A 24,244-nucleotide genomic window follows, 5' to 3' on the forward strand; every position below is an offset into this window, starting at 1 on the left:
CCGAAAACACGGAACCCTATTTATGACACAATTACACTACATTTAAATGGCGAATACGACGTTCGAAGGTTGGACAAGCTTCCTGCTCGTAAGAATTAAACGTAAGGACTACATTCTTGAAAGGCAAAGCGAAAACTGTAGGATTATTTTTGCGCATGTCACACCACCTCTAATGTGGGGTCGGCGAGGAAAGTAAAGTGAAATCGTTTCTCTGACTCCCTCCGGTTTGTTGCTCGCTTTTTATGACATTCAAAGGAACGAATATATCGGTGACTGAAATATTACTATTTCCGAAACGTCTTTGTATTAAAGACTACTGTTACTCAAATAGCCCTTAATGCCACACAACCCAGACATCACATTTGTTTAAATGTGTTTTGTGATTATCTTTAAGAATGCTAAATACCTTCCTTTTTCTTTCAGGCGTCATGATGAATTTTGTGAAGTGAAAGGATTCTGGGGGCTTGAGGGCCGCTTCCTGAGGTTTCCATGTGACGTACTAGACAAGGCTGAATGTGATCATTGCAAATGCATTCCAAAGGAAGTATATTATCTTCGTTGCTTGAAGCATCAACTCTGCCTGGGATGCAAATATTATTGCCAAGGTTATTACTGCAACAAATGTGATGTTCACACAAGCCCTAAAGAAGTAAGCATAGTTATTTGATATTTCGTGGAAGAAAGACAGCCAATGCCAAGAATTTCATTTTTTTACTTATAAAATATTGTGCGATATTGTTTCTAAATGTGTACATTGGGATGATGTTTCTCTCTTCAATGCATTTGTCTCCTCCCCATTATATAAAAATAAACAATTATTTTCTGAATGAAATGTACCGATACAAACGAACCTTCGGGGTATATAAAGACATCTGAATTTATTTCTAAAATTTTGTTAAGATAAACATTTTTAGTAACAATGCAACTGCATCAGTTTGAAAAACGAGCTAGTACAAATATACCTCTTATTTTCTTCTGCCAGAATGTACATTTACCACTCTCTTCACGATAATGCACTTTTTGAGCAGCAGGCTAACCTGAATAAACATATGAATAAACTAATCATATTCCGACAAAGACAGAAAAATAAGTGTGTATATATAGGGTGGCTCAAGTCACCAGGCTCGCTCAAAAATGGACCGTAAAAATAGACGCCTGCACGTAGCCATCTAAACTTTTCGTCAAAGGTGTATTTCACAGGTCGGTTTTTCTTGTAAAATTACAGAGCGTAGTTCTCTTTTAGTAAAAAGTTGGGTCAAAAAACTTGCCAGAGTCTACGCCGGGCGGTGACCCAGACGACCAAGTCCAGTAGCGGGCTGTTTTCCGTTCGTATTGATAGACGGCGTCGGGAGCAGCGTCTGAAGGCGCAGCCGACCAGCGAAAGATAGCAGACGACACGCAGACGAAATTCGTTGGCAGCAAAAGCGCCGCCGTTATGCAGACGCGTTTTTTTTTACTTTAAGTTTTGCTTTTATTGTTTGCATTCATTTTTTAACCGAAGGTACATTTAAAAAAAATATCATATTCATTTTAATAAACCACGGTGATTAGCCGTCGTGATTAGAAGGTAGCGCCATCTATCGCTACGAACGCCAAACACACCACGCTACTGGACCCCTGTGGTCTTCGTTGCTGCCCGCCGTAGACCCTGGCAAGTTTCTTGGCTTTATTTTTTACAGAAACAGTGCTACGCTTTGTAATTTTACAAAAAAAAAACCTACCTGTGAACTCCACCTTTGTCAAAAGGTTTGAATGGCTACGTGCAGGCGTCGATTTTTACGGTCCATTTTAGATTGAGCCTGGTGACTTGAACCACCCTATATAAGAACAACTTTAGGCGTAAATTAGAACCTCACATAATGCATCTGAAATATCAGTGCAACGATTTTAATGCTGAAATAATTTGCAGTTCGCATATTTTGTATTGTTTATCTAGGCACAAATGACAAAAACCGCGTCACATTGCCCCGAGAAATTGCCATTCCGCTACGTAATCGCAAAAGAACATAAAAATATATTTGCCAATTGGCCGCCGCGTGTGGCGGTTAGGGAGCTAGGCCGACACGTCTTTGGGGGAGACGCGGAAGTCAACATTACCTGTCCCCCTCCGCGGCTACACGCGCCGTTAGCCCCGGTGCGAACCGTCATTTCTGTCGATCGCTCGTCGCGACCTTCGACGATGCTAATTCTTGAAAAGTCGACAATCGCTGAGGAAGCGGGTGGGGTCTCTGAAGAAAGAACCCAACGGGAAGCCAGGTGGTCCCAGAGTGTACGTCACTCGAAAGACAACGTGAAAGTTGAGAGGCACTTTGACCTTGGATTTGTTTCATTATTTTTAAATAAAAACTAGCGCGCGTAAGAAAATGCGGTTTTCTATTCTTCGTTTCATAGGTGACGCAGATTAATTTCTGCAGTAAATTGGCCAAGGTTCAAAAATCGCTTCACCACTCCTTTAACTCTTCTTCCCGAATATATCCGCTGTGGAATTTGTAAGTTGCACTTGCTAGGAACTTTCTGTTCGATGATTGAGGCGAGCGCCGTCCTTTGTGATTGGAGGAAACAACTAAGAGATGTAAAATTTCATGCGGGGTAATGTTCTAACACCTGGCTATACGAATAGGTGAATTCAATTGGTCACAACATAGCATACATCGCAAGAGTCATATTTCAGGTTTCAACTTCTTCATAAAAAATATTAGGGAGTGCACGTCTTGGCAAATAAAACGGCCGGCAAACTGGATTTAGCCATGTTTTGAAGCATCAGTGTATCTTATTTGTTCAGCTATTTGCGATAAGTTAATATGTTACCTGCTCTGAGCCTTTTGCCTTTGGTACAGCGGTATTATGTACAGCTGCTTTTCTTCTTTACGGATTCTTTAAAAAGAGATTGAGAAAGCTACGAAGATATGGTTTTTGCAAATGAATTATACGCCAGGGGGACATTATCGGCGTGGATCATCTCTGCGATAATTCGGCTAATCAATTCAATTTTTTAATTAACGTTTCAGTTAGTTAAATCAAACATATGGTTTCAATTAGAAACCTGCTGAGTATCTTCGGAAGCCACTACATCAACTCTTTATAGCTCGACTTGAAGTTGTGGGCACACTAAAGTTACGACTCGTGCAGCAGGTAACTTTGGTGCTCCCCCGACTTTTCCACGAGCTTCAAGTCATTCCAAAAAGAGTTGATTTAGTGGTTTTTGATGACGCTCAGTAAGTTTCTATGGTAGCATATGTCTATTTTCACTAACTAAAAGTTCATTAACGAATTTTAATAAATTTTCCGACTTATTGAAAAGATTAGCCGAACACATAGTGTTCCTCCGGCCGTATAACTTATTTGCAAAAACCATACCTTTGTAGCTTTCTCATGCTCTTCAAAAACAAAACAGTAAAAAATGCTTTGTATAGATTGTATTTTCTAGGCGTAATATGCATTGGATATGTTTTTTTCCTTGTTGTCTGTTATCTTGTTTTGCTACTCATTCTACAGTTTTCGTGCGTTAAAGAATAAACATATTTATTTTTTATTTCTAATTTACCCAATATAAGAAAATTCCTGACTAAGGTTTGACTGTAATAAAAACAAAAACAAATATATTTTCAGCTTCTTGATGTTCCGCGCTCTATCAACTATGAGGCAAAACACCTGCGGGTGCTTTGCCCTTTTTGCGATGTGGAAATGAGGCTGGAATGGATTGAGGTACGTAGACTGAAACTTGTGTGTTTGGAATATTTGTCACAAGATACTGAATCTTCAGCAAAATAATTACACTAAATCACAACAACAGATACCACAAGATCGGTGTTCGGCTAAAGTTTTTTTTTTATTTATTAAAGCTTAAATTTGTATATTCACTGATTTGACTCAAAATTTGTTCAACACGTTAATAAACACGTCTGAACTATTAACCTAAACTAACCTAAATTAAAGTCACAATACTATTTTCTTCCTTGAAGTTATCGAGGTGTCAAATTTGGTCTGAGAAGCTAAAATTTACTAGCAACACTGAAAATGTAATGTCAGATGATGTAATGTGCGGTAATACGGAAGCGGGGGGGGGGGGGGGGGGCATTACAGCTTGACTTCGACGACTCACAACAATTTGGATTCTATGAAATGAATGCTGGTAAAGCTCGCGTAAGCAAAAGAAAAAAGTGCGTAAAAAACATTTTTGAACTGTCTTGTCGACTTGCAAGTTATGCAGTTCGTTGCATCACAGAATAGGGAGCGCAGGGAAAAGTTTGAATATTTGGGTGTTACCTCCATTTCTCGTTTTCTCAATAGCTAATTTTAATTGAGAGATAATACAATGCATCTCTGATAAGTAATACGAAAATTCGATTATTTTCAATATATCTGAAACAAAACAACTGTCGAAGTTCTTGTTTTGAAAGCATTTGTTTAAGAAATTTAGCACATGAATAGTTCTTTTTGTATCTTGTTTTATTAGATTTCTAAGTTATTTGGAAAGGGGGCATATGAATAGAAACATATCCGCGGTATTGACAGGCCGGATAGTTATGTAAAATGGAAGTAGCGCGGATTCACGCCTTCTTCAGGTATACAGGGAGACTTCTTTCGTTTTTTTTATGAAAAATAATTTTACAAAAAGGGTCACAGCTAGGTATGTGGATGCGGTCTTCAATTTGTGTGTATGGGGCTTTGCGGACATTATGGGCGAAGGCAGTCATCATGATCGGAACGCTAATTAACTCAAACACGCTGATGAGCATTTTAAGTTTTGCTTTTATGGGTACTTCCGCAATCGCAGTATTGATGGCAATTATTATTAGAGGCCAGATCAAGTTAAATAATTTGTGACACGTTAATTATTTTCTTAGATATACGATCAGTGTTCGCATTTTTCAGCCGATTTCAAAAATTGCGCAAAAACAGCGCCGTAAGCCAGGCTCACAATGAAGCTCACAATGAAGCAGGCTCACAATGAAGCAGAATCTCGAGTCTGGCCGACGGCCAGACTCGAGATTCTGCAAGGCAGAAGATCCTCCTCACCATGGGGGAGGAGGAAACAGGCAGCGGTGGACACGGTAGAAGGAGGAAGAGGAGGAAGCGTGGGAAAAGTGGAAAGGAGTAACGGAGTATCACATTGTCACTCTCTCGGCCGTGTGACATCAGTGAAGTCACCAAGGACGTGTTCAGGTACCACCACCTACGACCGGCCAACTGAAAAAAAAAAGAAACAAGAAAGCAACATGACTATTGCACGTTAGCGAAGTAAGCTCTCAGCTTTGCTTCTCTGCTGCGAATCCGGATATTACTGTTGATATATTGTTGAGCATCTAAGCGAGATCATATGCGCAATATTAATAATCATTACCTTCACTGTCCAGGTAGACAGCGCGAGAGCTGTGTTAGAGTGGATCGCGTTAAGTTAAAATTGATAATTTTTCAGAGTCATCTTTGGATCAAGCACATGGATGACGTCAATGCATTCGAACCAAAGGCTTATCAGACGAAGAATGAGGTAAGTTTTAGGTTGCGTGTGCGTGTGTTTGAAGTTGAAGTAGTATAGTAACTACATGAACCAAAAAACTTCAGGGGCCCATTTATATATACTATATAGGCGTTTTAATCTCAGTTCAAACAAATTTTTGAGATATATTTCTTGATTTTGACAAAAATATATATGTTTTAGGAGTGTTCTTGAAATGAAAGACAGCGCAAACAGCAAGCTTGGCGGATTATCTTATTTTCGAGGTATTAACCATCGACCGAGGCGAAAACTGACGAAACGGCAGCTTTCGTTGCGGTCGTTAGAATATCTTAAATTGATCACATTGAAAAAGTGCCCAACTTCGCCAAGAATCATTGAAGGGGCGGGGCACACGTGTCTTCGATGCTTAACCACTCACTATTTTGTCACTTCTCAAAATACTTCACTGGGCTCTTCTGTAAAACTCTCAAAAACATTTCTTATGCTTACTGAATTGAAATAAAATTACTATTGTTCAATGATTTAAAAAAAGAGTTAAAGTGTCTGTTTGATGTTATTTAAAATAGTTTGAAAAACTTTAAGGTATGATAATGACCATGACCTCACCGGAAAGCTAGAAGTTCGTTCGTTTTATTGACTACAAATTCAATATGACATTTTAAAAATAAAATATGTTACCAACATTTAAATGATGGAAGGTTTTGAATATCCAGCCAATTTGGGACTGATTTTTTCATATAGACGTTTTACACACGCGCACGAGTACAGCCGCCATTTGTGACCTTACCTTGTCTTAACGAGATACCAAGCCACTGAAGCGGGTTTCGACAAGCCTCCACAAAGGCCAATGATAAGGAGAAGAGCACAGTCGGATGGCAAATGGCAATAACCTGTCTTGTTGTGGTAATAACGGAGCGAAGTGATCAAAATAAGAGGAAACAAAAGCTGCAGGTCGGTTATGGCGGTGCCGATGCACAGCCGCTGCAAAGCGTCTATACAACATCTTTTATTTGCTTAAAGATTTATTGTAGGAGTGTACGTTTTTTTATGAGCAAATATAAACACACAACATTGCATATTGTATTTATGACCGCATGGACCGTTTTCAAAAGTCCATTAAAGGGATGGTGAACCAAACATTACAGTCTCCATAATAAGTGCCGTACGATCTCTCCACGAGCCAGCAGCAGCCGGTGTGCGAGAGTAGACGCAACGAAATTGACGTCATAGTCCCCCGTGGACGTCACAGCCCCCCTTGACGTCATAGTCCCCCAGTGAAACGTATGGGCTCCATTGAAAAAGAGTATAAAGACAGGCGTTTCATCTCCACGGTGAGGTCTGGTGTAAAAGGTAAGCGATTAATTGGTCTAACAAGCACGTAGCTTTCACCTGTTGGGATGAAAAGCCGATCTTTATTTTCCTTTTGCCTGGATACCATACGTTTCACTATCATCTAAAATGGAGGATTACGATGTCGATTTCGTTGCGTGGGCTCGCGGATACCGGCGGCTGGTGGCCCGTGGAAAGATCGTGCGCCCCTTAATAGGGACAGTGAAATGTTTGGTTCAGTATCCTTTTAAGCAACATTGGTGGTCGTCAGTTTTGGGCACGATGCTTGTGATCCAATCCGACACGTCGCCGACGGTTGAGGCAGCATTCGTTTTCGCTACAAGCTACGCCGAGTTTACGTCGAACGCTGGCACATCTGTCGTGTCTAACAGAAGCTGAGGGTGTGTGCTGGAACAATTGCGAGCTCGGATAATATTTATTTATTTATTTAAATACTTACGCGCCCTCAAGGGGCATCATGTAAGGGGGGGGGGGGGGGGGTTACAAAGCAGAATAAATCAAAAGTATAGAGCACAAAAACAACAAAATCAACCACACTTAAGTAGAGATGACGCAAGGGTCCCAAAAAGTAGTCAAGTCTTGTCGAAAAAGAACTTGATCACGTTGACAAACAATGTTATCGGGCAAGTCGTTCCAGTCAGCAATGGCGGATGGCAAAAACGAGCAGAAAAACAAGGATGACTTACAAGAAATAAGTTTAATCTTACGAGAGTTTTCGATGCGGGCTGAAACATAAAACGGTTGAGAGAGAAGTGATGAGTGAGGTGATCGTGAGTAGTATATTTTATGCAGAAGACAAAGCTTTGATACCCTGCGGCGTATCTTACGCGTTAAAACGGAGGTTCGGGCGAGTTGGTTGTTCGTGACTGACATGGAAACAGCAAGACGAAAACAAAAATTGTAAATATAACATAGAGTTGTCAATCAGCGCTGTGTAAATGGTTCTTTCTTTTGTGTGCATGAAAGCTTAGAGTGCTTGTTTTGAGGGTGCGCTGTTTCCATGTCAGTATCTTAAGTGAATCAAGGTCAGCACGAGTTTTAAGGTTAGTTACACTAGCATGACCTGAGTAATCAGAACAAAGGAAACGAACGGCTCGGTTTTGAAGTGCTTCCAGTGAGGCAGCTAAGTAATGATAATGAGGGTTCCAAATGCTGCAAGCGTATTCCAGGATCGGTCGAACAAGCGTGACGTATGTTAGTCGTTTAAGAGAAGATGGGGCAGAATTAAGGTTGCGTTTTAAATAACCGAGACTACGGTTAGCTTTTGAAAGAATGTAATTAATATGCATGTTTCATGATAGATCCGAGGTTAGGTGAGCTCCTAGGTATTTGTAAGATTGGACTAATTCCAACGGGGTATTTTGAATGTGATATTGGCTGGGGTACGAACAAAAATTATTAGGACGAATGAAACGAACGTGCTTGCATTTAGAAGAGTTTAAAAGCATGAGCCAGTTAGTACACCATGAGCTGATATTTAGTAAGTCGTCTTGAAGGGCAGTAGAATCTGATGGGTTACTGATCCGACGATAAGTAACGCAGTCATCAGCGAAAAGACGAATTTGTGAGGTTAAGGAGTTAGGCAAATCGTTAATGCAGACAGAAAAAAGAAGCTGGCCCAGCACACTACCCTGTGGAATACCGGAGGTGATGGGAACAGGATCTGAATGATGGTTGTTACCGATAGTGTACTGGGTTGTGTTATGTAAAAAAGTATTTAATCCATTAAAATACATGCGGGTCTATATTTAGTGCAGATAATTTCAAGAGCAAACGCTGATGTGGAACGCGATCAAATGCCTTAAAAAAGTCGAGAAAAATAGCATCAGTAACCTCATTGCTGTCCAAATTAGTGTGAATATGGTGTAAGAAACCAGCTAACTGTGTCTCACAAGACAGTCCTTTTCTAAAACCATGTTGATGAGGTGAAAGTAAATGGTTAGTATAGATTATATGTTCAAGTAATTTACATGAAACACTGGTTACAGATGTTGGCCCGTAGTCATTAGCAGACAATTTATCACCACCTTTGAAGACAGGAACGACCCGCCCGATTTTCCAATCATTGGGCAGCCTACCCTCAAGCAATGACTGGGAACATATTTCGGATAGTAAGACACAGCTAATGTCCCTAGTACACTTCAGTAATTTCGAGCTAATGCCGTCTTCACCAGCGGATGTAGAAAGTTTAGAGCTGTTAATAAGGTTAAGAACACCGTCCGGTGTAATGTTTACGTTGGGCATGTTATCGCTTAAATACGAAGTAAAGGAAGGGATTGCCCCCAGTGGTTCCTGAGTAAACACGGCACCAAAAGTCATATCCAACAGCGAAGCACACCCTTCCTCAGATACAATGTTTCCGTTATCAGTTAAGTGAAGTGCGGCATTAGCTTTTGGATAAACCACCTTCCAAAATTTTCTTGGGTTATTCAAGAGAAGTGACGGCAAATCTTGAGTAAAATATTTTCTACGGGCTTTCCGACTCTTCCCCTTGTACAAACGATGGCACTCCAAATAACTCGCCCAGTCAGAATCGGAGCGGCTTCGCTTGGCTTTCCTGAAGCGACGCTTTTTTTTTTATTTAGTATTAGCTTTAGGTCCCGGTTAAAACAGGGCGCAGGATGATTTGTTTTTATACTGATGACGGGAACAAATTTTTCAACTAGGTCAAGCATTGTATTTTTAAACAGTAGCCAGTTGTGTTCCACAGTACGAGAAGAAAAATCGAAAAGAAAATCTTGAAAGAACACTGTCAGATTAGCATTAATTGCATCATAGTTACCCTTTGCGTAATTTCTGATAACTTTTCGTAAAGTGACATTAGTAGGCACTGGGAACATGGCATGGAGGCGAACAAGCTTATGGTCGCTTAGGCCACCGAGGCATAATATATCTGAAAACACGTCTGGGAGGGTAGTCAAAAGAAGGTCTAAAATAGCGCAACAATCCGTGGTAATTCTGGTAGGACTTTTAATTAGTTGGGTAAGATTAAATTCAAGGCACAACTCAAGAGACCGTCCCGGTTCTGATCTTTGTAGCAGAGGAGGATTAGTCCAGTCAATGGTAGGAAAATTAAAGTCACCGAAAAGTGTGATGGATGCATTGGGATAATTGGCAACGAGCCCGGCAAGCGCATCATGCAGCGCATCAACAAAAGAGACATCGCAATTCGGCGGGCGGTAGCACACTCCGACAAGATGGCTCGACTCTTTGGTATTTATACATATAAAAAGCAATTCGAGGTTAGTGGCTATGTTAACTAAAGCAGATGTGATGGTCTTTCTGATTCCTATCAAAACGCCTCCTCCGCGCCGACCAATCCTATCGCAACGATAAATGTTAAAAGATGGAACGCAGTCAAAAAGTTCTCTGTCATCAATAGAATCATGTAGCCATGTTTCCGTGATAACAATCATATCAGCACTGGTGGAATCAATAAAACTTTGTAATTCATCGCGCTTGTGCATGAGGCTTCTTATGTTAGTAAATAGAACAGGAATGGGTTTTTCAGAGATACGTGAAGGTGCTACGCATAGTTATTCAATCTCAAGCACAACAGTTTTGCTCACAAGATCATAAACGAAAGCGTTATTACCTATGGAAAGTTTATTATAACGAAGCTTAAATCTTTCACTTTGAGCTTTCACAAAGGTGAGCAAAACTCGTCGCGCTTCACGCACTGCTGGGGAAAAATCCTCATTTACAGAGTATGCCGTACCTTTTAGCTTGCGGCCATTGTTAAGAATCAAATCGTTGTGCTTAGTAGACAACATTTTTACTATTACTGGGCGGCTTTTGTTCGGACCAAAACGACCCAATCTGTGGGCACGTTCAATCCAGCTTTGACCTAAACTAAGACCAAGCTTCTCTGAACACATTTTTAGGACCACTTGTTCGGTGATCGCCCACGTTTCATTATCTGTATCAGGTAAGCCATGAATAATCAAGTTGTTACACCTTTGTCTATTTTCGGCATCTTCGCAACGAGCCTCAAGAACAGAAAGACGCCCCGTCACCCCAGATAACTCTGTCCCAGATGTCACAATCTCTCCACGCAAATCTTTTATAGTTGAAGCGCTAGCGGACGCTTGCGTTTCAATAACTGTAACCGATTTATTTGTACTTTGCAAATCTTTTATGAGCGTCTTTAATTCTTCGATTACGTTCCTTTGCCCTATTTGCCGCTGCTGGGCAATAGCGAAAACGGAAGCCAACTGTTCCGCCTGTTCCTTAGTCACTGGACCCGGATTGCATTCAGTATCACCGCTAACGAGAAGCAGGAGGCGCATGTACAAGGAACAGACATAGGTACGAAGCCTATGGCACAAAAAACGCAAATGGGTCGGGCACGAAACCTTGATAAAGAACAGGTCATCACTTTTGAAACATGTATGTGAACTCTTATACAATCTTGTGCGCAACAAAGACGAGGACAAAAGCAGAGAAGAGGACACAACAAGGCGCAACTTGCAACTGAATTTTATTGAAAACGTTTTCCGGTATATATAGTCTCAACCATCGTTACAATGACAACAAAAAGACAAAAGTAAAGGAAAAACACCATGACACGCGAAATCATAGAAGCCGAGCACATTGATTATTTAGGAGACACGTGTGTTGCTATGCCGTCGATTGCATTATCGGAGAAGGAATTGTTTTTCCTGAGAACGAGATAGTGTTGTTTCCCAGTTATGCTCGGTCATGGTGTTTTTCCTTTACTTTTGTCTTTTTGTTGTCATTGTAACGATGGTTGAGACTATATATACCGGAACACGTTTTCAATAAAATTCAGTTGAAAGTTGCGCCTTGTTGTGTCCTCTTCTCTGCTTTTCTCCTAGTCTTTGTTGCGCACAAGATAGTATAAGATGTCAAACCAACTCGCCCAAACAACCACTCTTCATGTATGTGAATGTAAGCCTACCTGTATCAGAGGTACGCGTATGACCATCGTTCCGGACCCGGTGTCATGCCCCAAGTGGCGTAGCGAAGACAGCTGTTTAAATAGTACCGAGTGCGTCACAGTGCTGCGATGTTGCCAGACGAGTCACGTTGAAGTGTGAATAGACGATATGCGAAATGCACAGCCCCACCTAGCCTTAAGAAAGCACATGATGCGGTCCTCATTGACACACGCTTGATTAAACTATCCCGACTCGTGCTAGAATTTGAAGCCATCAAACTACTAGAAAATCTATACAGCAATTGCACTGAATTATACAATTTAGGTTCATAAAAACCTGAGGCAGTTAAGATAGAGACTGAACTGAGAAAAGGATGCCGGCTGTCTTCCACCCTCTTCAACGTCTACATGAATGAATTCGTCGCTGAGCTAGAGAAGAAGGGTCTCGGGTTCCGCCTCACCGCCGTCCCCAAGGAGGGACATCATGAATGCATCAAGACATTGTTCCTCGCCTTTGCAGACGACCTTGTGCTGCTCGCCGAGTCCGAATGGGATATGCAGCACCTGCTGGACGTGTGTGCTCAGGTGGCTCACAGAGACGGCTTCAAGTTCGACATGAGCAAGAATCAGTGGGTAGCATTCAACACAGCACACAAGACGAGCTTCCACATTGGAGAACAAAGATTAGAAGAAACAACCGAATACACAGAGCTGGGAGTCAAAATATAAAACACGCACGACTATCTGGCCAAACCTGAAGAAGCTGTGGTAGCGAAATCCAATAAAAGTAAAGAGAACTGTGTGGCTCCTAGCAAGACATTCGCACAATAAATATGCAGTGGGGAGAGCCCTATGGAAAACCATGGCAGTTCCAGGCGTCGTATGTGCAAACGGCGCGATAGTTATCGGTCCAACGTATTGTAAACTTTTCGATCGACACCAAACCGAAATCGGAAGGTGGCACCTGGGGGCCGATTCCAGTTCTGCTAATCCATCAATAACAGGCGAGATGGGGTGGTCGACCCACGAAGACAGGGAGGCAAAATCCAAGAGGTACTAGCTGGGCCGAATGTACCAGCATATTAGATATCGGGGAATCAGGACGGGGTGCATCAGAAAAATTGCGGCACTAGCTTCAAATTTCAGTGCGGACACAAAGCGACACCGTACCACTAGTGAGAAACAGTGGGCCAGCGCGACCAGATCAGAGATCATGGCAGAAGGAACGCTTCTCAGGCAAGATGCTATGAGCAAGAAGCAGTCACTCGCCAGATATAGACAGCACAAGAACGCACCGGCTCCCTACCACCAGTACCGGGGAGACAGAGCAAGTTCCCTTCTCTTCGAGGCTGACACAGAAGAGGAGTCTGTGTTTGCATGTGTGGCCTCGAGGCCACACATGCAAACTGTGTGGCCTCGAGGACGACGATTTAGAGCACGTCTTCTGCACCTGCAACCCAGCCATACGCTGGGAAGAGACCTTAGTGAAGTTTTGCGACTCGTTGAAAACACCGCGAACTTGGTCGGAAACGACCGGGCAGTCCAGCCGCCTCAACGGCTGGAAGCGGAAGTGGGAGAGGCGGCGAAGCGTCACCTCCCAAGATGGGAAAGGCGTTCGCGGGAGTTCAGCCAGCTGGGCCGGCTTGGCTTTAAAAACAGTCAGAACCCAGACAGGGCAGGTCTGACTGGACACTGGACCGAAGACAAGCCCTCGCTTTCTCCCTTCCTCCTCATCGGATTTAAAGTGCGCGTGTGTGTGTGTGTGTATGGAACAACATTGTTTTTTTTTCTTTTGTACTTTTTTCTATTACTTTAACGGAGCCTGAGACGCTCCTTTGGGAGCGACCGCCCTGATCCAAAAGTGTTCTGGTGCACCCGAATACTGAATTCTGAATCCTGCTCCGTCTCACCAGTTGGCTTCGGCGCTGGCAAAGGCCAGGGTGCGAAAGCGTAGTTCTGAAGTATAGTTCGCTCGCACAAGCACTCGCGCAGAGAAAGTGCTTTGGAAAACCAGGCGCCGGCGCCCGTGCCTTCGCCGGCACTCAACGCCAAATATCGAGCTGAAGTATACGTCCGCCATGTTGGTTGAGACGAGAAACCAGCGACCGGCGGGGCGACGGGCACGTACATACGCTAGAAGAGCTTAAAGCAATACTAACCCTGAGCTCGCAGGCGTGGGCGAGGATTGATGACGGTGAGCAGTAGGCCTCGATGGCTGCCGACAACGCTACGAAATTGTCAAACAGCAGAGGAATCTCGACGCAACGAAGATGGTGGCGCACAGTGTTGCCAGGCGTTCGAACAATTTCGCCTATGATTTATTGGCGCGCCGGCTACTAGATGGCACGCACTTTTGAAAAGTGCCTCTTAAAGCCGAGTCTTGCCAGTTGTTTTCTGTGACGGCGTCGTGGCATAGGCGCTGTTTCGGCCAGCATTGTGGCTTGGTATACATAATTACCTAGTGTAAATACTTTAACCATGACCTTAAGAATACGAAAAATTGTGTGTAATGCTGAGTATGAAGCATTTTAGTCCGCAACAGGGTGTGCTGTTTTATAAACTACAGTTCACAGCTTTAATTGTGCTCATTTAAGCAACATATTATACAATATATATATATTTTTATAAACCACTATTAAACCTTGCCATTAATCAAAATGAAACAAGTAAAAACGGCATTTTTGAGAAACTCGATTTCGAATTTGCTTAATTTACGAAACGTTCGTTCACTTAAATGTATTAAACGTTTTCGAGCGCATGCCATGCTGAATTTGCATTTATTATGAGCAATCAGGATTGAGGTTTCTGGGGATGTCAAGATTACAGTACTAAATACGTTACACGTAAAAGCTTGCCAAACCTTGCTGGAAAGCATAAAAAGTCTACAGCTCATATTTTAAGAAATTCCGAATTTCTCTGTGTCCTTAAACCTTATTAAATCTACTTGGAGAGTGTAGTACAGTGGAGTCTTGGTGCTTTATTTCGAGAACTGAAAAAGTAGCTACCTATCAAACATGTAATCCCCGACCGGTGGGAGAATGCTTCGTTTTTGCCTCGGCCACTTCAATGATCAATAGAAAATAAACAAAAACAAATATCCACCAAGCTTGCTGTTTTCGCTGTTTTTCATTTCAAAGGCTGCTTTGAGTACAAATATTTTTTCATCAAAATTAAATATTTTACCTCAAAGCCCTACTTGATCTCAAATGAAAACACCAATATATCAGTCCATTATTTTTCTAACCAGACAGATTGCTGTCAAAAAATGTTTACTTTCAAAACCCATACATATGTAAAAATATTGAGTGGTGCTATCAAAGTTGAAACTTCTTCTAATAGTGACAAGTGCGCCAATATCAGGACAATACTAAATATTATACATTCAACAGTAAACCGCATATGTTTGTATAATTTTCCGTTTCACTACTCTTATTTCATAGATTGATGAGGACTATACATATCTATGTAAAATATAAGCATTTAGAAGTCATTTATCCGGTTCCACTTTCTGCCTGCGTTTAGATTCGGAACGATTTGCTCAAATAGGAGTGTCTTAATGCACCCATTTGTTTCACGTGTTGAGTACTCAGCCTCTAGTATTAGCATTTTTATACTATCCTTAGACTAAAGAGGAATTTGAAAAGCACAGGGGAAGTGTTTAAGATTAAGTCGCAGAATGAGATATCGCAAGAAAGATATTTAGTTCAAAGTGAATTGAATACACACTATGCGAACCTTTATTGACAAGCAAAGAATATGGCTACAGAACAAGGACCTACAGACTGAGGATGCGATTATTTCTTCCAGATGTACCGGTTGCTACTAAAAAGATAAATATCTCAAGATTCTGGTAGTTGAGAAAAAAAAAAGTATATTTTTTGCGTAACAAACTGCCAGCTACAACAGGCCGTCAGGAATCGCAAAAACAAAATTCTAATTGTCAAACCAATTACCTAAAACTTACTCGTTTACATTTTAAATATTTAAAATTAACATACGGTTTTAATTACAAAGTTGCCGAGTATCATCGAAAACCCCTACATTACTTAATCTTAGTACGACTTGAAGCACGTGGGGGAGCGCGGGGGTACATTAAAGTTTCCACCCTTGCAGCATGCGCAAGGACCGCGAAAAGAAAACTCGGATATCATTATTATCCACCCTTCTGAATCCCTAGCCTTGCGCCTGCCACCTGCCGCACGAGTGATAACTCTAGCGTACCCCTGTGCTTTGCGCGTGCTATGAGTCGTCCTACAAATTAACTGATCTAAAGTTTTCGATGACTCTCGGCAAGTTTTAATTAAAACCAAATATTAATTTTTGTAAATGCTTCTCGATTAACTAGTTGGCTAATTAGTATGCTTTTTCACTTCCTGACGTTGGCCGTTGCTCACAATTTGTTTCCAGTTTTTTTTACCTTCCACTTCAGTTTTAAAAACTTTGAAAGTATTCGTAGATATACCTGGTCTATATATTCAAATCTTGTATGATACTTACGCCAATGTTTGTGAGAATGAGAAAAGCCGGATTACTTACCACATCCCAATGAAAATTACCCTAATACTTTAAAAAAACAGCACAAATTGCACTTTATATTCTGACCAAATATTACAAATTGTGTTTATTTACCATCATCTAGATAATGGAAGGAGGCCATAAAAAGCAGTACAAATGCCGCTTGACACGTACTTGACCCCCTTTTTTCACAAATCACAACAGCAGCAATTACACCAGAAACCCAACAAACAGACTAATTTTTATTGTAGCTAAAACATTCATGTGTAAACAGACCTTTCGTTGTATTAAAACGGAGTGCTTTTGCTGATTCGACGTAGTTCTCGAAATATGACACCTTGAATACTGGCAATCTCTCGGACATGGCTATGGATGTTGACGAAACTGGCGACAGCAAGACTGGTGACCATGATTTAGGACAGTTTTCTGAACAGGCAAGTAATGCATTTTTGCAAGTGAAATTTTCCCAACCATTCGAGTGGTAAAATGCTTTAAAATATAAATGTTTTGATGTTTTATAGGGCACTCGCAATATTTTATAAACACTTAGAAAAAGGAAAACAACACTGCTAGCTGCTTTATCAACACGCTGTTCTTACGCGACCCCTTCGGGAAGCATAGCAGTCTATATTATAATAGAAAGGGAAGTAAAAAAATATCCGCAGAGGCACCATAGCAAATATTTATATTTTCCACACTGCTTCCTCCGCATGCATGCTTAAAGTTGATACTACTGTGGTCACGCTGTCGTGTAACCTTGATAGCGTCATTTTTCTTGCTCCTCTTTCGCTGTAAACATGGCCGCTCCACTAGCAACGTGCACTAAGGAAAACCAGAGAGCAAGGATTCGATATCTTTGGTCGAAAGTTGTGCTAGCGGCTGAAATTTATTGAAGGCTTGGCGTGCAATACGTGGACAGTGTTATGCACATAAAGGTGTCTGTGATGTATCTAGAAGTTTAAAAGTGGCCGGGAGACCTGGATGCACGAAGGGGGAGCAGGACGTCCGTCAGTGCGGGAAGAGCGTAAAGGGTTGGGCGACCAACTGAAACATTTTTCTTGGAGGGAGTACGGAAGTTTGGGGCGCTAGACCAAGTGCATCGAAAAGGAAGGAGACTATGCAGAAAAATGTACTTAATTAACCCCAGCATTTCTGTAAATTAATTCAATATATAAAGTGCGGATAATTTTTTTACTTATCCTCGCATACAGTCGAACTCGGATATATCGAATTCAAAGGGGGTCGTAAAATAGTTCGATATATCGATAATTTGATATCCAAAAATATGTTAAATTAAGCTTTAGTTGAAATTTCCGCGCGTCTCTGCTAATACCGAAGGCCGCGACAAACGGGATCTTACCTAATAGATCCACTAAGAGCCGCTAAATACAGTAGAGGTTAGTTGGGGAAGATCACAGTGTTTGCAATCGTTTACGCGCACGCGACGCGCGACCTTCGCACAGCACTAACGACAAAACATGAATTATAAAAACAAAAAGAACGGAAAAAGCGAGCTGCATTAAAAGCTCCATTCATAAAATGAAGCTAAGCAAGCAACGAAAAAGCAACCTCACTAAATGCAAACAGCAAAAAAAGAAAAGCAAAAAAAAAAAAAAAAATGCGCATCGCAAAAACGGTGAACGAAAAGGGGGAAAAAAGATAATGCGTTCAAAGTGAGATTGCTCAACCGTTGTTGTCGACACACTCAACTTGACAAAGACTTTTTTTTCTTCTTTTATTTTGGGGTAAAGGAGTACTCCCTGCCTCCTTTTTTTTTACGGTTACTCGTTTTTTTGTTTGGTTTTTTCAGCTGCTTTTTGTCGAGTATTTTGTGCGCATATGCTGGCTTGGCGGTGTGCCAGCCCGGCAATGCGAGCTATGTGCTCCGCGCGCGCAATCTGACCGCGGGAGAAGCGAAGGGCCGCCGTGCATCGTTCGCTATATCGAGTGTGCCCGCCATTGGATTGCATGGAAGTTCGATACAAAAAGACAACGCTCCTATACGATTACATGCGAATTTCAATGGGATGTTTGGAATGTCCGATATAAGCAATAATTCGAAATACCCGGCTGTGATATAACCGGGCTCGACTGTATACCATCCACCGCTGAGTTTCCTGAAAAGTTTCGCGTGAGAAAATCTAAACTTTATTTTTGACATGATTGGATGATGATCAACATTTTCGAGCTAACTATTTTTGAAAAGAGCACCTGAATATAAAAATAAAATAAACTAGTACTTGAGTGAAAACGTTACCATCCCATTTTACATGAACAGGTCACGCGCACAATAAAACTAGCGATCACTGCTGTTACACATTTATTACTACAGGGGTGAAATGTTTTCATATACCATATTTTTTAACGGCAGACGTGTCCGCAATGGTTTCACCTCAGGTCCAGAATTGAAAAACCGACTTTAAATTGTGCAATCTTTTTTACCGGCTCATTGGTGCTCGTAGAGCCGGGAAGTGTGTCTACGCAATCTTGCGACGAAACGTAGGTAACGAAATCAATTGTTGAATAAACATGTGTCGATGATACGTGTATGCATCAATGTTGTCTATGAAACCTGTTTGCACAACATAAATTTAGACAAACGACACAAACTTGGTGTCAGCGAAAAAGTTTATTTTATTGGATGTTCGAAAATACGTGTAGATTTTGGTAGTCCAAAGCTAAACGCCATTTTTTAAGTAATATATATTTTTTGGTACTTTTGCCGTTCATTACAGCAGACTCGATGGCCGTCGAAGCCCTCATCAATTTTTGAGGCCGCTGCTGAAAGCAATTCAAGCAGTGAATTAAGTCTGCCTACTCCGGAAATGTTGAAATGCCCCCTGTGTAAAAACAGCGTCCTGAAAAACAACCTAAAGGTAGGTAGTACCACCAAAACAGGCCGCCAGGTATGGGAGGGGGATATAAAAGCAGAAAGAGAGGAAAAATGGTATGACGAGGCGAGCACTGGCCACGTGTCCGAGACCACTTTTCGAAACACTCGTTTTTTCTTTGTTTGTTTTTACGACAAAAAAATGGTACTATGTCACGTCCCGCCTCTCCACCTACGACAGCTTGCTTCAGAGAGCACTAGGAGAGGAGAAGATTTAGAGGGTGTTGTAATAAAAGCGTCCAATTTTACTACGAAGCCTTTACGTAAAAAGGTAGGAAAATTACGTCAAACTTATTTTGGCAAATATGTAACTCTTGTTTACATAGTTACTAATAAATATGTTAGCATTTTTAGTAATTTTGTTACTTGTAACATGCTACGTACAAGTCTGGGTAAAATGTTAAAAAGCGCGAAAAGACACAGGTAGAAAACACAAACGACGTGAACTCACAGATTTTGTGAGCGCATCTACGGCATTCCTCTCCTTCAGTGGCTTTGGAAAGACAATCATTTTTATTCATAAAAGAATACAAACCAATCACAGCGGTAACTTGGGTCTGAAAGAATGGGAACTGCGACGCGATTGTGCACACTTCCCCTGCCTCTGTTTAGGCGACATTTCTTAGCCTGATTTTTTCTTGTCATTTGCTGGGAGCCTTTATTTAATACCGTTAGTTGACCTCTAAAGGCCAATCATTTTGGGCTGCATCATTTTGATATCAGAGACATGTGCCAAAAAGGCGAGAACAACATTCCTCATGCAAAAATGACAGCCTTTTTTGACCTTCGACAAGCAAGCATAGGTTCCATATTAAAAAGTCAATATGTACCCCTACGGCATATATGTATTTATTTCATGTAAACGACCCATATAAAAACAAATCTCAAAATTATAATAATTACCAGTTACCTTTACAGTTTTAAGTTGTTCATGACAGTCTCCCATGTCTTACACACCTATTATGCAGGTAAAACGCAAAAACAAAATTGTCGGCTGCTGTGAGCTGCATTTATTCATTTAGAATATTCCTAGTTAGACAGTGGTTGGACAGACGTTAGAAAACAATGAGCTCTGTGCCATTTGACAGGCAATGTACTGTAGACAACCATGGCCAGGTGTTAATTTGTGCGTCCTTTGTTAAAAAGCAGGCATATAATCTCTCTTATGGTTCTGACTTATGGTATCAGTGAATATGGGTAGTATATGGCTCAAATTATTTTTTTGTAAGGTAGCCTTGAAGATGCCTCTCATTCAGGTACGTAGCCAGGGGGGGGGGGCATAGGGCCCGCCCCCCCCCCCCCAAATCTTTTATTTTTCTGGGACCTTCTCTCCCCCTCCCCCTCATACAGCAATTTTTTATTGGCGCCCCCCCCCCCCTTTCCGAAACAAAACCCTGACTGTGATTTGAAGCATTCCTGCCTCAAGCAATGAAAAGATTGTGTTGCTTAACAATAACGTTTATTTTCAGCCTAAAAAATTGTCAGACTAATTTTTCATTTTTTCAGAAACACGTATTAAAATGCGCGGAGCTCAAGTTCTCAGACGATCATGAGTCAGTGCTCAAGGAAGAGTCGATGGATCATGAGAAAATGATTTGTCCAGTAAGTTTGGTTTGTTGCAATAACTGCTTTAACGAAATCACACAAAAGAGACTGGAGGTAAGGTCTGGCTCAAGAAATCTTGGAGTGTGGTGTATCGGCAAAGGCGCTACAAGGTTTACCAATGGCGGAATATCTATGCACTAAACCTTGTACGGGGCCATGCAATATATATTAGAAAATACTTTCAGCCTTTCCACTTTGGTGAAGATTGAAGAGCAGCGGAGCAGTACTATGTGCCGCCATCCATGAGCGATAGTGGCAACCAGACAACCGGCAAGCCGGTTGCCTGGTGGCCGCCGTCATATATAGCTGGCGGTAACTGTCCAGAGCGTTGGGTTGAGATTTATTTGTCCACGGGCATGAAACTGGGTAAACTAGCCCTTAACAGCTCCCCTGTAATAAACCTGTCCAATCTAATTCTTTCATTAATGCTACAGATAAATATTTTGACTCCGCTGCTGCACGTACACTCTAGAAGATTTAAAAGGTATTGAAAATTAAACATCCTAAAGATGCGTGCGCTGGCTTGATAATTTCGGAACTTTCAGGTACCCCGGAAAACACTTGGAATATATGGGGTGTTTGAGGTCAGCAGACTCGATCTAAATAGACCGTAAAACTCGCCGCCTGCACATAGGCATCTAAAATTTTCGTCAAAGGTGTATCCCACAGTTCGGTTTTTTTAATGTAAAATAACAAAGCGCGGCTCCTTTTCTGTAAAAAATAGCTTCAAAAAACTTTCCAGGGTCAACAGCGGACGACGACGCAGACGACAAAGTTGAGTGGCAGGGCGCGTTTGGCTCACGTAGTGGTATATACTATTGGTAGATGGCGTCGGGTGCTGCGTCGGAAGGATAGCCGGCCAGCGAAAGAAAGCAGACGACACGCAGACGAAATCCGTCGGCAGCAAAAGCACCTTCGTTATGTAACCCCGTATTTTATTTTACTTAAAGTTTTTTGTATATTACAAAAAAGATCATGTTCATTTTTGGGACCACGTTCGTCGCGAGCAGTCTCGGTAAGGAGGTAGCGCGATCTATCAATACGTTCGCCAGATGCGCCCCGCCACTCGACTCGGTCGTTTGCGTCGCTGCCAGCTGTTGACCCTGGCACGTTTTTGGCTCCATTTTTTACAGAAAGGGAGCTACGCCTTGATTTTTACATGAAGAAACGGACCTATAAAATATATTTTTGATGAAAAGTTTAGATTGATACGTGCAGGCGCCGATTCATACGGCCTATTTTAGATCGAGCCTGGTGACTTCGGTCACCTATATGCTAAGAACTACTTTGACTACTAATAAAAGCAAGTTGCCACTTGAGCGTGCCAGGAGCGTATCAACATTTAATTTAGTTCGTAAGAGTAGTTTTTTTTTCTGGCAGAAAAGGCGATTGAGAAAGTATATACAAAAGCAATCGAGGTAAGTTACTACGAAACAAACATGATGCAAGGGGTTGTGTCCAGGGTTACTTTAAAAGTCTATGATCAGCTCGCTTGCACTGTTGATTTAAAGAGAACTAAAGAAAAATATGACCAGCCCATTCTCAGATCAAATGAAGAGTCCCAAATATATACGTACAAAAATATGGCTAGTTTGATGTTTGATGACGCGAACATCATATATTTCAAGGAAGTAAGACACATTTTGAACCTTGCTTCCGGGAAACATTTTCTTCAAAAAACTCAGTTTGTGACAAAAGCAGTATGAAAGAGCTTATTATTTTCCAGAAGCACCACGAAGAATGCCCAATTACCTGCTGTCGCAGCGGCTTATTTGTGCAGCGGAAGATAATGTCCAAGCATACTCTTCTGTTGTGTCGAGAGCGTACAATTTACTGCGAGTTTTACTGCTCATCGTTCCCCATTTTGTTTAAAGAGGCAGAAAATGTTGAAATTGTTGAATTAAACTATTAACTACTGCGTTACCTACCATGTAAATGTGTAGCTATAAAATAAATAATTCAAAGTTTAAGAATTTAGATCATATCATTGAAGTGAATTTAGGCACAGATCTTTTTAACAATGATTTGGGTATTTTTAATTAAGGTCACAGAAATTATTTTTGTAGTTGATATCAATTCACAGGAAGGGTCTATATATGTTATATATCAAACAATCAGTTCTACGTGAACCTGGTCAATATGCTATGTAAAGGCCCGTTCACACTCTTGCGACCGAGTACGACTGAGAGAGACGAGATCTCTTAAAACTTCTTAAATGTTTTTAGAATGAGGGAACACACTGACATTGTGGCGCCATCTATGCGGTGACCCTGGAACTGCATTTCACAAGAGCGAAGGTTTTGCGGGATTTCCGAGGTCAAACGTCCGTAATACCCATAGAAAGGCTCGTTTATAACATTGACAAAAGTTTTTCGAGCCAAAAAAAAAAAAAAAAGGAGAATGCGCGAGAAAAAAAAAAAAGTATGCCGGACCGCCGAGTGTGCACCGCTTCCCAATAGATGGCGCCAGTGTGTTCTCTGGTTTAAGAAGTTTTAAGAAACAAAAGTTCGGAGGTCCGAAAATCGAAAGGGAGTGTTTCAACTGTGGTTTGAACGTTCTCAACGAAAACCTAGAAAATCACCTGGACAGGGAGTGCCAGAAGCGAGTAGATTTTTGTGATGCGTGCAACAGTTCAGTCACCTACTCTCAACTTGGCGTAAGTGCTTGCTGTTTCTTAAAATATTGCCCAGAATGTGTTTTAGAACCTAATTTTTCAGACTTCTCTAGTTCTCTTTTATTTCTTTGTTAAGATGTACACAGGATGGCCAATGATATTAAGAAAATAATAAAAACAAGTCCTGGTTCAAAATTGCGCGCAAAAACAACGCCCGCTTAGAAGAGTAGGGTACGTATCAGTCACGTCGATACCACATCGGCAGTGTGTTGTCGGCGGCTCCACCAAGTACGCGCCACCGAGATAGTGACAACCTGGTTGATAAGACTGCATTACTCTTCTAAGTGTCATTACAGGAAAACTTCAGACGCTCTTAACGAGCGAAATTTTAAAATCGGACAAGAACTCGTAAAAGCTAATCTATATATATAAAAAAAATCAATGCCTATTTTCTAATTATTTTCATTTCTCTAGTATTAGTAACTGCCGTTAATACTGCAATTGCAACGTGACCCATAAAGAGACCTGAATGTTAATGAACAAAATTTAGTTAGTTCGCCACTTTTATTACTTAATGTCCACCAAGTGTGGTCATTATTTGGTGAAGACGACTCCTCGTAACACATCATTTTCAAGCTCGTTCAAAATCAAATGATAAACTCAGTATAATCTCATGGCTTGGTACCCATATCTTATTTGAAGAATACCGGCAACTATAGCATGCCGAACTGTCTTTCTATACAAAAACGAAACGAACATTTATGTCGTTTATTCTTAATGCTGATTTGATCAACAGTGAAAACCTGCTCCTGTCAACCTCCGCGCTCAGGGTAAAATCACGGCGACATCCTTAATGAAAAATGCTGTTCAATATTTATAGATACTGCAAAGTTTTAAAATGATTTGTAC

At 41.3% G+C, this 24,244-nt stretch overlaps 1 protein-coding gene across 1 annotated transcript in view; it reads left to right on the forward strand.

Annotated features, from left to right (window-relative positions):
* Window positions 1–172: 172 nt before the first annotated feature.
* Window positions 173–24,244, forward strand: part of LOC115320773 (TNF receptor-associated factor 6-like) — a 37,972-nt gene continuing 13,900 nt past the window's right edge. Inside the window, exons 1-6 of the mRNA XM_040207216.3 lie at window positions 173–192; window positions 424–649; window positions 3,610–3,705; window positions 5,420–5,491; window positions 16,547–16,664; window positions 23,235–23,377. Coding sequence (XP_040063150.3) covers window positions 173–192; window positions 424–649; window positions 3,610–3,705; window positions 5,420–5,491; window positions 16,547–16,664; window positions 23,235–23,377 — 675 coding nt within the window. The remainder of the gene's footprint in view (window positions 193–423; window positions 650–3,609; window positions 3,706–5,419; window positions 5,492–16,546; window positions 16,665–23,234; window positions 23,378–24,244) is intronic.

The sequence above is a fragment of the Ixodes scapularis genome, unplaced genomic scaffold (genome assembly GCF_016920785.2).
Source record: "Ixodes scapularis isolate PalLabHiFi unplaced genomic scaffold, ASM1692078v2 PGA_scaffold4__175_contigs__length_147842914, whole genome shotgun sequence".
Taxonomy (NCBI): Eukaryota; Metazoa; Arthropoda; class Arachnida; order Ixodida; family Ixodidae; genus Ixodes; species Ixodes scapularis.